Source organism: Montipora foliosa, chromosome 3 (assembly GCF_036669935.1).
Source record: "Montipora foliosa isolate CH-2021 chromosome 3, ASM3666993v2, whole genome shotgun sequence".
In the NCBI taxonomy this organism is placed as follows: Eukaryota; Metazoa; Cnidaria; class Anthozoa; order Scleractinia; family Acroporidae; genus Montipora; species Montipora foliosa.
In genome coordinates, this window is record NC_090871.1 from 13,872,726 (window position 1) to 13,890,225 (window position 17,500).

Here is a 17,500-nt window from a genome sequence, read left to right on the forward strand (position 1 = left end):
AATGTAACCGCGGCCATGTTGGTGGAAAGAAAAATAGCGAAAAAGTCTTCTGGGAATTTGACTCTATTATTATGCAACACTTGTATTATGTAGCACCAGAAACCCATAAGGGTTGAAACGTGTAACGCGCGTTCACGGCTTCCGAATATTCAGTGCGAACTTATTGGTTCAATGTTTCAGTGCTAAGTACCATATTTGGAAACCCCTCGCTCTTGCTGTTCCAAATATGGTACTTAGCAAATTGAATATTCAGAAGCTTGTTTCCCAGCACACAAGGGGCCGTTACACGTTTCAACTCTTATGGGTTTCTGGTAGCACTTATGCTACATTTTTCTATTGTTTTAGCACCAACATGGCCGTCTTATCACGTGAGTGCAATCATAGAATTGTATTCAGGAGAACTTGGCTTTTGAGAAGTCCATTTCAGGGTGTTGCTCCATAAACCTAAAAGGTCAAAAGAAGAATCGTTACCACAGCAAAGTATTAAAAACGGATTTTAACCCTTTGACTGCCAAGAGTGACTCAGACTGATATAAATTTTCTCCTCACAATTTCAATTCATGTGCATTGTCTTGTAGGTGCCATCCGAGTTGTTGAAAATCCTACGACAAGGTTGTGAAAATCCGACATCCGAGTTGTGAAAATCCCACATCCGACTTGTTGAAAATCCGACATCCGACTTGTAAAAAATCCGATAACCGACTAGAAAAAATCCGACATCCGACTTGTGAAAATACGACATCCAATTTGCAAAAATCCGACATTTGACTTGTTGAAAATCCGACATCCAAGTTGTGAAAATCCGACATCTGAGTTGTTAAAGTAATGCTAAGGCAGAGCAAAGTTGAAATGATATATGAAATGGATCATATATGAACTGCGGATATGAAATCAAATGAAACCATGATCCTCGCGGTTATGACTACGGGTACTGTGATGGACGGAAGCAACCCCCATACTACTAAGGGCTACAAAAGCACAAATTGCGTTCAAGGGGCTTCAAAAGCACAAATGCAAAATCTTACGGCTACAAAATGCACTGCCAATTATAGGGGTAAAATTGCAATTTTTTGACCCTTCTTAAAAAACATAAAATAATATCTTATATAATAGTATAATGAGTTGCCAAGAACTGCATAAAGAACTTGTCAATATGGAAGAAGTGGTCTGTCCATTTTGCAATAAACAGATATCAAAGCATACTAAAAAAACAGAACAATGCTGCAGTCAACCTGATATAGTGAATGATAACAATATGCTAGTTTGTAAAAAATGTGGGACGGTTAATGGCTATAAACCACTTATAGAATTTGTTGATTTTCACTCAAATAAGCATAGATTCCATCGTAAAAGTGTTTACCAAAGAAAATATCATATAGAAAACATAATGAATAATATAGCTGTAAAAAATGGTTTCCAGATTTCTGTAAAAAATATGGATAAAATAATTCGAATTTTTGCGGCTATCGGGGAAGTTGTGAAAGATGTTCACATTGATAGAAAGCGTATGATTAACATAAATTTCATTTTGAAACAAATATTTAAAATGCTTGATCTTCCTTATGAAAAGGTCAAGACATCAAAGTCTAAAAAGACACTTGAAAGTTATAAACGATATTGGCAAGACATCCTAGCATTATCATTCGATAAAATAAATGTGATAGTTAAGGAATGAATTTGTCATTGTATTTTGCGTAGAATTTATCAACACTAGGACAAACATCAGTTACAAAATCATCTACATTTTTTAATTCTGTGTGAAACGATGGTTGAAAATCACCGCTTCTCAACATGTCTTTTATTGAATTCAACAGATGTTGATAACTTTGGTATGCGTATGTACAATTTTGTATTTTAAGATCCAGTGATTGGAAATCCATGTAAGACTTGATTAACAAAGCACAAGTGCTTATTGCTACTAGGGCTATACCACCAGTTACAACAGCACTAATAATTCCACCAGTACCAGTTATGACAGAAACAGTGTTTCCTAACAGTTTTAATTTTTTGTAACGTTTCACAGCTTGCTTGTAAGCCCAACACTTTCTATGGTATGCCTTATAATAGCTCTTTAGTTCGTCGACCTGATCTTCTGAGAGTTTGTCTGAAATATGGTTCCAGCTAAATATTCTCTTTTTTCGATCTGTCATATATATGGTTTAGATTGTTAATCGTCTGCATAGACAATATAGTATACCACTGACTTGACCACAAAAAGGTGATCTTTTAATCAGTTTAGTTGTGTATTTTTCTGAAATAGCATAAGTGTAACCTCTACCGAGCTTATGGTGGTCATAAAACCTCCCGGAAGCATCATGTAATACACTATGTGAATTTAATATATCAATCCAACCGAAGATCTTTTCAAGTAACCATGTTAGACAGCCACTACCTGGTCCAAGAAGACCAATTTCACCATCATTGAGTTCAAGAATCTCATTCATAGACATGTCTCTTTTCAAATAGAAAAAGTGCAGGTATTGATAAACAAGTGCTGATTTTAATATTTTGTCATTAATGCATGGATGTTTTTCTTTTGCTTCTTGAAAACTATATTCCACAAATCGTAATAAATTGTCGATATACATATATATTGAGTTATATATTTTGAAAATCCACATCACAAATCGAAATGATTTTGAATGAACCTGAACATATTTTTAATTCATTATCAGACAGAGATTTTGCCCAAACAGCAAAAGCATATAAATCCATTTCACAGAAATTCACAGCAGTGCCATCAGTATGAACCTGACATCCAATAAACATTTCTTGAGCTGAACCTGTCAGAGTGGCAGAAATTGTTTCTGTTTTAATCGCACTGATTGATGTAACGCCTCTAAAGAGTTCTAGATTTGTCCCATTAATACGAATTGTCCAAACTTCGATATTTCCAGAGAGATTCAGCAAAGAAGGAATGTTAAGTCTGCCATTTGACGAGGAACCAAAATCGACATAGACTGTACCATCTCCCCATGGTATATGCACACCGAATCTGACGGCTCCACGCCCCCATTGAAACTGTGATTGATTAGTTATCGCTTTTGTTTTGACAACCAGTATTACTGTGCATTTGTTACCAGAACTACCCGCTATTTCAGAAACATCAAATGATTTTTTTCCAAATAGTCATCACTACCATCGAAACGTATAAAAAACAGTTTTTTCAATGAATCCCTCAGAAGAAGAGGCTTTTTTGAATTGGTTTGTTGTGAAAAATCGATATTATTCGCAGGATCCATCCATGAACTAACTCTGTCATTTGAATCGGCTGTGACTACGGATAAAGCTGGAATTAATGCAATGCTGATTTTGTCTAACACTGGTATACCAGGTAGACTGTTCGAAATAATAAAAGTCGATCTGTCTAACTTCAAATCGAGTTGTTTTTTTATGACAACATGGTTCTCTTCCGTAGCAGCCTTAACGACGAGATTTTTGTCAGTTTCTATATGTCCATCATCATTTACTGAAAGTTGAGCTTGAGCTTGATAGGTAAAATCATCATCAGAGTGATAGTCAATGGTGTATTCAATTTTGTCACCATTGTCGTCAAGAAGATGTGTACCATCTAAATTTTTTACATACAATGTCATATACTGTTGCATTATATAATTCAATTAATCAGTAATGTTTTGTAATGTATAATGTAAACATAAGATCTTACGCCATCCCCATCGTCATCATCAAAATTTATTCGTATGTTTGTTATGTTTTCAAAATATCGATTGATATTGACAGTAAGTATTTTGCTTGTTGAAAAATCTATGTCATAAAATACACTAGCGTTTCCATAAAAAGTTATATCGTGATTCGACTCTGATGGATAATTTTTTTTAGCATAAATTTTTATTTTATCGATATAAATTTTAGTAAATGTTAGAGGTGCTGTTCTAGAAATATTGAAATCACAACCCAGTGATGATTCTGAAGTGGTTCCATAGGCGTAAGACGGTAATATCTTATCAAATAACCCTAAAATTTTATTGTTATTCATATTGATTGGCACATGCATTAAAAATTGATCATTTACAATCTCATAAGCCAATTCGTAATCATAAATTGTGAAATCAAGGTTGTTTTTTGCTTCACCTTTTATACCGTAAATCAGGACATACAATGGTAAAAGAGTTGGGCTTCTATTGTCATAAGTGGATTGAACAGTTACATATAACCGTCTTTCGATAGTTGGTGAAGAACCATCTGGTGATAAGTTCATGATAAAGCGATAATATTTATAATCTGTGTTGGTTTTGACTGTAGTGGTTCTATCAGTGTTCATGTTTCTTTTTTCAAAAGTAACCTGAAATGAATTGAACTCCACATCAAAACCGGTTCTCAGGAAATATATTTCTAAACACACAGTATATTTATCGCTATAATTGTCACGTATCAGTTTGAATAGATTAAAATCGAATCGTCCTTTAAACAGACTGGAACCATCTGCTGCCTTTTGAACATTGAATGAAAATGCTTTTTTGTTGTTTTTATGTGGTGAGTCATTATAGTCGATTAAATTGGCATCCTGTATTCCATAATCTTCTGTAAATTCCCCATCAGCCATAGCATATTTCAGCACATTTTCTCTGTTTGTATGTGTGGTTATATGACTCTTAACTATTTCGTCGTCTACATATTTCTTATTTTTTTCTATTTGTTCGTCTGTATATTTATTGTTTTCAGTAGAAACAGTCGCAATGCCGTCATTTACTTGCTTCAAAGTTATGGCATCTTGATTATGTGTGGCGTTTCCGAGATTTATTATTCGTTGATTGTTCATGTCTAGAACAGAAGTCATTACACCGCTTCCATCCAATTTCAATGTTTTTCCAACCTCGGAATCGACATAAGATTTGTTTGTCACATCTCTAGCACCGGTTGGTTGTCCGCAATTTATTATTTTATTCAAAGACATATCCAAATTTCCAGTCATTTTAGAGGATCCGTCTAAACGAAGTGAATCTAAAAATAATCGATCAACGTAACCTTTTCCAGTGGCATCATTTCTACCTGTCGGATTAGCAAGATTGACGATCTTTTTTTGTGACATATTTAAATTTCCAGTCATGTCCTGCGAACCATCACGGAGCACAACCTGATTAACATTCGGTTTGGTTGATAAACCAGTTTGCAATTGGTGTTTTGTAACAGCGTCAGAATTGCCAGTGCCTTCAGCAAGATTGCTGATTTTATTATTTCCAAAGTCAAAATTGCCAGTTACGGAAATACTTCCATCTTTTTTCAAATAATTAGCCAGCTCCGTTTTATCAGCTTTAAAATTAAAAGAGCTGTCAACGTAAAATTTATTGGAAGCATCTGAATGCAATATTGGATCTTGCACTCCTGAGATTCTTTTATTTTTCATGTCGATCGGATTTTGGGCTTCTATCTTTCCATCATTTGTATTTAAATCGAAATAAAAGTTATGCAAATGCGCACTACTGACAGCGTCACTCTGGCCATGTCTAGCAGGGGCTATATTTTCAACCCGTCTGTTATCCATATTAAGGGCGCCAGTCATTGCATTGCTCCCATCTATTTTTAAACACCCAGAAACCTCTTTATCAACATAACTCTTAGTAGTTGCATCGTCATTCGTTTGAGGTGAATCTAAATTTCGCAGTTTTTTGTTCTGCATATCATAATCACCGTCATCTGTTAGTTTAAAACCAACACCAGGCAATCCTTTTACTATTTCAATGACTTTTTCATGTGAATATGTGTCTTCAGGTAATTTACCATTTGAGTAACTCATATATACAATTGGTTTATATTTTTTCATCGAAATTCTTCTTTGCTTGTTTCTTGGGTTTGTCAATATATATAAAACTAAAAGGGTCTCTAGTTGCTTTCTCGTATAATTGTTGTGAGACATTGTTTTCACGACATATGAGACTTTTTTCATTGTTACTAGGAAAATCGTAAATGGCAAAATGTGAGCAGTTTAATCTAATATCTTTTGGTGTCTTATAGTAGCTTTGACTCAAATATATGGCGCAGCAGTTTTTATGTCTCCCCTGTATAAAATAGTCAACTAATGGTTTTTGGTTTTTATCACATACGAAATCGTCGAATATCACAATTTTTTGATTGTCACCATTGAGATTTTTTACAGGAATTATTTTATCATTGCTTGCTTCAATGATATCATAACCAGCTTCTTCACTCCATGGTTCGAACTCTTTCATGAGATTCCGATACTTTGACTGCTCTAAGTTTTTTGCATAAAGGTATATTTTATCAAAATACAACAGATTGTGAATCATATGCATCAGTGTGTTTGTTTTTCCCGAACCAGAAGGTCCACAAATGAGCATGCGGAAGCATCGATCAGGCATAAAATCATGTAGTTGTGTGAAGTTTGTGACAACATCGTCGCCAGTATCATAATTAGGTATCTTCATTTTTATATCATATGGGTATATTGTTTCGATAATATGGTGTTTAACATGGTGTTCAACATGGTGTTCAACATAGTGTAAAACGTTATTTTTTATATATGAATTTCCATTTTTATGTAAAGTAATAATATAACAAAAATGAGTTTACTTAAGTGGAAAGAACTCGCAAAGAGTAAATCTGAATTAGGGGACAAGATCAATTATGTCCATAATGCAATTACAAAACATGATATCGATCAGAAGACCAGTCAACAGGGATTTTCAAAAGTATTTAAACCAATTACAAGTAAATTAGATGATGTTATTGATAGTAATCAGGTTTTAAGGTTGCCAAGGAAAAAACGACCACTGAAGAAAGGAGAAGTTCCTGATTACGGCATTGATATAGAGGATGAAGTTCCAGATATGAATCTTGGTGATCTATTTGAACAACCTGTTTTGCCACAGCAAGAAAAACAACTGGTGCCAAAACCGCCAACATATGAAGAATCTTTACAAGATCTTCTGGAAGGAAAAAAAGAGATGTATGTTGATCCTAAGTACTTTCCTGAAGAACCAGAATTACCACCAGAATATGATGATGACGATGCGATCGATTATGGAATGGATGAAGAAGATATGGAAAATGAGATATTAGGTGATCTTGGTATACCAAATTATGATTCTGTTGAAAAGGTAATAAATCAACAAGAAATGACTGAACGAAAAAACAAAAAATATCTCAATAAGATTGTCAATGCGGCTAAATTTAAAAGAAATCAATTGAAAGCCTACAAAGGAAACGTTACAAAGCAATACAAAAGTGGGAATATAACGGAAGCTGATAGGCAAGAGGAAAACAAAAGAGTGGATCGCGCTATGAGAACTCTGAATGAATACATAAAACATTATCAAAATAAAATGGAAACAATGAAAGGTTCTGGCAGGAAAAAACAGAAAGGTGGTAATGTGATATTTTTCAACAAACCGAAAGAACTCATAAAAAAATTGGATTTAATCATTGGTGAGATATTGGCTGGCAATACAAGCATTGACATGCGAAATATGGGTGTTTCTATATTGGACACATTATTGAAAATGACAACAATTAACAAATCACAATATGGTAAATTATACAAACAATATTTCCAAATTTAATGTAACTTCATTATATAATGGAACGAGAGATAGTTTTATCATCTTACAGTGTGAAAAATAAAGGGGATAATAAACCAGAAGATTTTACAACAAATTTCACCAGACCTGTAACTCTAGACAATAATAAGCAATACGTTATCGGTCTTAACAGAGTCATTAACATGTCATTCACTTGGTTCAATGTCAATGCTGGGTACAAAAATCAATTAATCAAATACAGCTCCGATAATGGTTCAACTTTTAAGGACATTACCTTTCCAGCTGGGGTATGGAATTATACGGACTTTGACAGACATATTAAAAATGTGACGAAAACTGGTGATACGTATCCGATGACTCTTGAATTCAACGAAACAACATTCGGAGTCACGGTTACATTAGCTGCAAATTACCAACTCGATTTAAGAGCAAGTAATTTTAATGACCTGATCGGTTTTGATAAAAAGATATTAGCAAGTGGAACGCATATTGGACCAAGAGTGCCGAATCTCAGTCAAGACACAGACGTACTCAATATTCATTGCGATTTGGTCAACGAAAGTTTAGTTGACGGTGAAGAAACAGACATTATTTATTCATTCTCAACCAGTGTACTAAAACCAAGTTACTCCTTCACCCTCGAACCACAAAGAGTTACATTTAATCCTGTGAACAAAACTACAATTTCATCAATCAGAATCATGATAACAGATGGAAAAAGAAGATTAGTGGATCTAAATGGAGCAGATACGTCTTTTTCACTAATTCTAAAAAGTATCTAATGTAAAAGTATAATGAAACCGTACGAATTTAAGAGGTTTTACCATCCAAAACTTGGTAAATTTGTATTTCAACACAAAGGGTCTGGACTTATCGTTGACAATATTTTCAAACCGTTAAAGAGTGTGGCATCATCTGTTTTCAAGAAATTTGCAAAGCCATTAGCGAAGAAGGCGTTAGAATCAGGAGTATCACATGCTGGTGATAAAATTGGTAAGGCGGCGGCAGAAAAGTCAGGAGACCTAATAATGAAAAAATTAGCAAATTTGAGAAAAGGAGCTACAACACAAAGTGCAATTGTTCCATCCTCTCCCATTAAACAGCAAGAAGAAAGCGCTGACATGATACTAAATAGATTGATATCAGGATCTGGAAGAAGGCGTAGATTTTTTAAATAAATAACATGACAGCAAAATTATATAATACAATAGTATAAATGGCTTTTAGAACAAGTGAATTATTGCAAAGAAATGAGTTAGTGCGATTTCAACTTGATGATGTAATCCGAGCCCCAGGTAACGGTCAACATCAAGAAAAGAACGGTTATAGATTCACCATCAACGACCGGAGTTCTTTCTATGATTGGTACAATGCTTATTTCGAGGTTCAATTCCAGTTACAAAAAACAGCAGATGGAGCTGGTTACGCAGCAGCCGATAGAATAACGGTGATAAACGGATCTCATTCATTTATTGCACATATGATGATTAAAAGTGCTGGGAAAATTGTTTATGACACTGACAATCTACATAAGGTCACTTTTGTGAAGAATCTGTTGGAATATTCTGATGATTACTCAAGAAGCGTAGCTAAAAACAGTTTTTGGTATTTAGACACAGATGGTACGACAGCCAATACTAATTCAGGATATGAATCTAGAAAAGTGCTTACACAAGCTACCAACAATGATGGAACGGGAGGAGCAAAAAATGTGAATTTGATCATACCTCTCAATCGTTACAGTTTTTTTGAAGAGTTGCAGGATAAAATGTTGGTTCCTATGCAGTTACAATTCAATTTGAATCTCCAGAACGACAATGAACTCATCAATATGGCAGCAGGAACAGATGCCGGCAGAGTAGTTTTGAACAGATTTCTACTATGGGTTCCAAAATTAACACCAAAAGACAGTATGTACGACAAATTTGTAAGCTCTTTCATGAAAGAACACAAATGGACATATCAGCGTGAACTATATGCAGTGTCAGCACCTGCTAGAGTCAGTGGTTTTTTTCAGATTTCTTCCAGTATCGACAATGTCAAAGCAATTTTTGTTTATCTACAACGGGCTAAAACCAGAGTTGCAACTCAAAATCCATATATACTTGATACCTTCAAACTGAATGAAGCAAACGCAAACAGTTATTTAACAACATGCAGACTCGAATATGGCAATGGTGTTTTCTACCCAGAAACAGAATATGACAGTGAAAGCAAAGTGAGAATATTCAATGATCTGATGTCTTATGCAATGCGAAAAAATGATTACAACACCGGAACCCAGTTGAATCTTGCTAATTATAACAGCCTGTATCCACTAATCTATTTCGATCTGTCATATCAGGCAGAGAAAGTAACAAGAGACCCTAAACAGTTGATTTTCAGGTATAAAATAAGTGCCAATAGTGCAGCAGATTTCAATGTCCATGCAGTTGTATTGTACGAAGAGTCGGTTGTTATTGACAAGGTGGGTAATGAATTGGTGATAGTTTAAGCCCGCAACTGAAACAGTAATATGAAATCAAGTGAATGACTCCTATTTATTTACGATCGGAATTATATAACATATATTATATGACTGAACTTCATGAAATCAACGTAAGACTTACAGATAATCAAAAAAAGAATCTGAGTAATGCTTACCATAAAAGGGAAACAATTGTTCTAAGACTGACAAATGATTCTCTTAATGGAAACGACACTCTTTATGTTCCAGCAATGGTGAAAAAACGATTGCAAAAAAATCGACAATTGAACAAAGGAATGGACATTAAGCTTGCTAAGACCAATATCAGAAAACAAGTAGGCGGAAGTCTTTTGAGTACCGTATTGTCACTTGGAATGAGAGCATTACCAGCAATTGGTAAAACCCTTGGGTTGAGTGCTCTTGGTGGTTTAGCAGAAGCCGGAGCTAAAAAATTGTTAGGATCTGGTCAAAAAGGTGGTGCTATGCCATTACCCATGATGATACTTTTCAATGCGATCAATAAACTAATGCCATATCTGAACATGTTCACTACAAAACAGCAAAGAGACATAATGAATGCGGCTCAAACAGGATCTGGCGTTAAAATAACACCGACTAAAACACAATCAGGTGGATTTCTAGGAACTCTGTTAGCTTCCGTTGGAATTCCTATGGCTGTTAATCTGGTGCAAAAGCTGTTTACAGGGAAAGGAGCACCGAGGGTAGGCAGACCAAGATTGCATGGTGAAGGATCACCTAGAATTGGAATGCCCCCTCCATTCTATAGTTATCCGCCATATGTGACTGGTAATGGTAGAAAAAAAAAAACATCCTCAACCAAAAAAGGAAAAGGGTTACTATTGGGAAAAAACAGTCCATTCAATGGCATACCCATTTTGGGGGCAATATTGTGAAACCAAAATTTCACAAAAACATACCTATGTCCAATCACGATCTGAAAAAATGGTGTAAATATTTAAACATACCAATCAATGATGTACTGTCAAGAGATGAAAAAGTTCCACATAACCATAAACAGGCGTTATTCATATACAATCTTGAACCAGCTTATATGAGCGGAAGTCATTGGGTGGCCACTTATGTTAAGAATGATGTAATAAATTATTTTGATTCGTTTGGTATGCCTCCATTTCAAGAGATTGTGAATCATGCCAAAAAGAAAAATCTAACTTTGTTACATCAAAACAATCAGATACAAAACATACAAACAACAACTTGTGGGTATTTCTGTTTATACTTTCTAAATGAAATGAATAAGGGTAATTCGTATTATGATTTATTACAAGTGTTTGACATAAATGATACAATGAAAAATGAGAGATTTATCGAATATTATTTCAGAAATATCTAACTTATATATATTATGAAATCATATTGTGTTAAACAAAAGAAAGTGACCGAATGTGTTGAACCTTCAGGTTACAAAACAGCTAAAAATGGTAGACTAATGTTCTTTTGCACTTGTGCTGAATGTGGTATTACAAAGACCAAATTTGTTAAAAACCAGGGAAACTAAACAGCCCGTTGGGAGCGGGCTTATTTGGTGATATCGCTAATGCAGGAACTGAATTGTTCCTAACAAAAGGAGTACCTTATCTTGGCAAAAAAGCAGTTGAAATGGGAAGATATTATGGTTCCGAATTAATGAGAGACCCAAGATTGCAGAAAAAAGCAATCGATTATGGTTTGAGAAAAATGAATCCTCTACTTCATAAAGTCGGTTCTGAAGCTCTCGATCAATTGTCAACAAAAATAAGACCCAAGAAAAAATACACAACAAACAGAAAAGATCTTGATGGTAGTGCTCTTGACATTCACAAAGCTATTGGTAAATTGCCGAAACCAAAAGGCGGATGGACATTACCTGGGCATCATTACACAGGACCTTATAATGATTTAGAAAATCAACTGAAGTATGACCCAAAAACTGGTCAAATATTGGAAATATATGATATGCCCACTGGAAAAACTGATGCAATAGCAATGCAACACGATGTTGATTATTCCGTCTGCAAGGATGATAGGAAATGTAAAAACAAAGCAGATAGGAAAATGGTTCAAGCTTTAGACAACGTACCGTATAATGAAAGACAATGGGGGCATTGGTTGGCAAGAAATGTTATCAATACAAAGCAGAAACTAGGTCTTGGAGTTTCAAAAAACGGAAAAAGCCGTCGGGTAAAGAAAACTGGCAAGAAAAATTAGCAGATGAATTACATGCATCCATAAGACGCAACTTTACTCGGCGGCGTGTAATCGTAAATCATATTGATGAAATATGGGCAAGTGATCTAGTTGAAATGCAACAGTTTAGTAAATGGAATAAAGGTTATCGGTATCTTCTTATGGTCATTGATGTTTTCAGCAAATACGGTTGGATTGTCCCATTGAAGGACAAGAAAGGTGAATCCGTTACTGAAGCATTCAAATCAATATTCAAGGAAGGCAGAAAACCACAGTATTTATGGGTTGATAAGGGAAAGGAGTTCTATAACAAACACTTGAAGGACTTGTTGGAGAAAAATAAGATACATATGTACTCCACTGAAAATGAAGAGAAATCCTCGGTGGTAGAAAGGTGGAATAGAACAATCAAGTCCAAAATGTGGAAGCAGTTCACAGTTCAAGGTAATACAATGTATCTCGATATGCTGTCCAAACTAGTGAAACAGTACAACAACACAAAACATTCAAGCATAAGAATGACACCTGTTGAAGCATCTAATAAGAGGAATGAAGGTACAGTTTACTTCAATCTATATGGTGATACAGAAACATTAAAACAAAAACCTAAATTCAAAACAGGTGACCAGGTTCGAATATCCAAGTATAAACGGAATGTGTTTGACAAGGGTTACACACCAAATTGGACAGAAGAAGTGTTTACAGTCGATAAGGTCCAATACACTAATCCAATAACATACAAACTAAAAGATCTCAGAGGTGAAGAGATAAAAGGCAGTTTTTATGAACCTGAATTATTAAAAGCAAAGCAGGATATTTTCCGCATTGACAAAGTGATTAGAAGAGACTATAAAAAGAAACAAGCTTTTGTAAAATGGAAGGGATACAGTGATGAATTCAACAGTTGGGTACCATTGAAAGACATTGAAAACATATGAATTGTGGTGAAACAAACGCACCAAAAACCATATAAAAAATTATCTAATCCTAGTATATAATGGACAAGTTTGAAAATGAGGAAAAGTTTGGTTTCTATTATGAAAGTGATCAGGACTCTGGTTCGGATTCTGATTGGTCGCCATCGCAAGAAAGTATATCTGAAGAAAGCTGCAGCAGTTCGCAGGAATCTGAGTGGTCAGAAGAGGAAGACAACATATAAAAACTATTTTATAAACAAAGGATATGAATGATTCACAAAAGTATAAGTTAATAATCTGGCATTCGTTTTTGGAAGATATGAAAAAGGTTGAACATAAGATTGACAAATGTTTTCCAGGATATAAAGTCCAATATGGTGAAATGGCTCGTATGTTTAATTGGCATCTCAAAAACCGTAAAAAACATGAAAGACTTTATCCTTGGTTGATCCAAGCAAAAAACAAAAAGGAAGGAATACTCTTATTGTCTTTTAACTATTTGCTGAATTATGAAGCCGAAGAACCTGAAATAGTTGAAGTGCCCACTACAGATTTACCCAACAGATGGTATTGCGAGGATTGTCAAAAGTTTGTGATGAAAAACAGCAAAAACTCACATATAAAAAGCAAAAAACACAATAGATATAGATGAAATACTTTGAAACAGCAGCAGAATTAGTATCTGACAGAAAAAGAAATCCGAAAGAATGGAAATCTAACTTTAAAATGTTCGTTAATAAGCAAGAGACAGAGCCAGAAGTAGATCAAAAAAAGCTAACCTGTTTTATGTACAAATTGAGTAAAGACAAACAGTTGAGAAGATTTGTATCTGAAATGATCGAGGTTGGAAGTGTTAAAAAAATCATGGAAGCGTTCGGAGAAGAGATTAAAGCAGGTTTGATCACAATAAAACTGGTAAAAAATAACAAAGACCGTTACCGTTTTCATGTTAGTGATGGACAGACCGTTTTTGATGTACACAGTGTTTGTAATAAAACAATTGATAAAATGATTGAGGCCTTCAATATAAACAAATAGTATATGAGCTTCAAAGGATGTAACATAGTAGATACCATGTTAGTCAGAAAAACAGTAACAGAAATAATTTGTGATGTCATTGTTGCAAATGCTGGGTACATGCATTTTATGAGGACGCAAGGTATGCCACTATTGCTGAAAGCATTGCAAACAGGTGGACCAAAGAAAGAAATCAAGAAAATGTTCAATCATATTGACAAAAGAATGGATTTTTTGTTTTGTTTGTTTCAAAGACATAGTAATTTTTTGAAACCATTGCCAATGATAAAAAATATATAAGAAATTGTCAAAACCTATTATATATGAATCCAGAAAAAAAATTCAGTGCATTCTTTAATTGTGTTGTTAGTGATCCTTCATTGAAAGATTTTGTGGAATGTTTGATTGATTCCAATGTGTTGTCTGTTATTCATCCACCTGTGTATCTCCGGTTGGTTGGTGAATGCGAGTCATTGAAGTTAAAAATAAGTGATGGAATAAACACCTATGTGATGCACCCCAATGCTATTGATGACAACATGTTGCAAGACATTGCGCGATCTTACAGTAAATACAAACCTGATGAATCTGAAAGTGAAGATGAATCATTGCCAGATTCTGAGTTAGAATTTGCGAAAAGAGAATCATTGAAAAAAGAATTTATGAAAACATATAAACAGGAATGATCTCTAAATATTATATGAGTCGCAAAAAGATTTACACTGCACGAGAAATACAAGAACATAAAAACAAATATGGCCGCGAAACCGCATGGTATTGCCCGACATGTGATAATGGTAAGAATTATGCCATGAGAGGTAAACACCAACATTTGAAAACTGAAAAACACAAACTAATTGCTCAATTGAAAAACACAAACTAATTGAAATATATATATTTTGCCATTTTTACAGTTTTAATCAATCGGAACAGATTGGTTTGAACTAATTAAATTCCACTGTCAATTCTTTGATCAATTGACGTTTTTTGTCACTAATCTGTTCAAGAGCAGCTTCTTTGTCATTGCTGGCATATCTTGCCTTTGTCTTATATCGCTTGCCCAAGATAATATTGTCAAAGTAGAAAAACTTGTCTTTTTCATTGTTTTTTATCTTTATTTTGTCATCTAATTTGGCTATTCTTTCTTCCAACTGACTTTGTTTTTCTATTTCTACTTTGAATTGGACCTTTTTAGGTTTTAATGGGTTTGCTTTGATGTTGAGTAATAAACCACCATATTTGACTGCATAATCTTCAATGTAAGCATTTTCTATTTTTTCCAGACTTTTTTTGTCATTTGTTGGAGCTTTGACAATTAGTTCGATTTGTGGCTTATTTTTCCTGAATTTATATATTTGGCTTTTTGGATCTTTCAGGTGACGACTTAATCGTGTTGCGAGGTCTTCGCATGTCGATCCAACATAAATCTTATCATCAACAAGGATCTTGTATATTTTGCCTTCTGAATACAGACTGTTAAATTTGGCGTTGGTCAATTCCAAGTTTGGCATTTTGCGTATTTCATATTTATTTTTCAATTTTTTGTTGGCAAGATGCAAGTATTCAAATTTGGTGGTTCTAGACAAAGCTGTATATAATAGTTTTTTGTCCATTTTTTCGACGTCAAAAACATTATAAGGCTCATTGATGTCAGCACCTTGGCATTTATGGACAGTGACACAAAAACTTGGTATGAAAGACTGAGAAAATGTTTTATAGTCAAACTCCTGATCATCTATCTCAAATGTGTCTTCTGAAACACTTTGAATTACAAACTCCATTGTGTTAAATATTTCACGATCTTTCATATTCTCTGTTGCCATAACCGGCATACCAGCACATACTTTGTATTCTTCTTTTTTGTCATTGTATTTGAACACAACTTCTTCATATTCTTTGCCTTCCGCAAACTTATCACAACAACGCTTGTTGACTTCGATTCTGGTTTTGTTGAGATAACATATATTTTTGAATAGTTTTTCATTGTTTGGAGAAAAGTTTTTCGTTACTTTACCCTTTTCCAGAAAGCTGTTGAGCACGGTGTATGTTTTATTGTCATAACGACTTGAACCTTCAATATATTTTAATGTCACTTTTTTTGGACACATTTGTCTGACTGATTTGGATCTGAGATAGTTATAGCTTATTTGACTTCCAGATTCAACAGGTGTGCATTGATTGGGATCACCAAACATGTAAACCTTAGTGCCATATTGTGTGAAAGCTTTGTAAATCATTGTTATCCATTTATTGGGCACCATTGAAAATTCGTCGATAAAAACAGTTTTGACTTTCAAGTCCTTGAGATTTGTTTCTGCAGAACAGCCATCCCATTCACAAAAATAAGAATCGAATGTATGACAGACACTTGTGTTGCCACCCATTTTTTTCAACCTGTCTTTGACATTCTGTACAGCCTTGTTTGTAAAACTCAATACTAGTGGATTTTCTGTTTTCATCACCAATTCGCATAACTTAGTTGTTTTACCAGAACCAGCTTGACCGTTGAATATACAGCCTTCACCAATTTCTGCTTTGTAACTGTCAAAGTCCATGTTTTCTCTGTAATGGCGTTCAAAATAGACGCATGGTGTGTCTGTGATATATGCTTGACCAATGTTCTTGATGTCAAATTTAACGTCTTTTTTCTTTTGCAATATGCATCTTGGGTTTGTGATAAATATACCGTCTGTGTTGTAAGCGTATAATGCACTTTTTTCGCCAAAACACTTACTGATCAGCTTCAGACATTCCAAAATTGCTTGAGAAACTACGAATCTGTTTACACTTGTGTTGTCTGTGAATAACCGTTCACATTTTTGTTCTTTGATCAAGTAAATTTCGTTGTAGCTGTCAATTATAATATTACGACCATCCTTTATTCCTTGAGTCCAACAAGCCATAGCTGTATCATATTCTGTGCATGTGAATCCTGTATTTGTTTTATTGTATTTTCTTCCCAGTTCACCGATAAAACTATTTGCCAGACGCTTAGCTTCGTTTTCAGGAAATGTTTCGAATACATGTTTTAAAAATGGCTTGAAAGTGTCAGGTTTAAGAGCTTTTCTAGAGACTATTTTGTATTTGATATGCTTTTCTGACATGGTCAATTCGTCAACCAAATAAGAAATCAAATCACCACTATAAAAACCAGCTTCAATTTTCAAAGGTGCTCCATAATTGTATAAAATTGTTTCTTCGATATAAAATTCACCGTTTCGTCTAAGATCACTTCTACAAGTGTATGGTTCTACTACGTCATGTATGCTATAAACCGGAATTGGAGTTCTGTTGTTGAGCAATACATTTGGATATGATTTGGATATATCAATGCTGACTACATCCTCCGGTATATCTTCGGTTGTGCACCATTGTAA

The 17,500-nt window shown here is 34.5% G+C and overlaps 1 protein-coding gene across 1 annotated transcript in view; it reads right to left on the reverse strand.

Annotated features, from left to right (window-relative positions):
- LOC137996845 (nuclear migration protein nudC-like) overlaps window positions 1-17,500 on the reverse strand; it is a 37,672-nt gene that overhangs the window by 1,962 nt on the left and 18,210 nt on the right. The window contains exon 12 of the mRNA XM_068842455.1: window positions 1-444. This exon is cut by the window's left edge and continues 1,962 nt beyond it. Coding sequence (XP_068698556.1) covers window positions 393-444 — 52 coding nt within the window. The 3' untranslated portion in view covers window positions 1-392. The remainder of the gene's footprint in view (window positions 445-17,500) is intronic.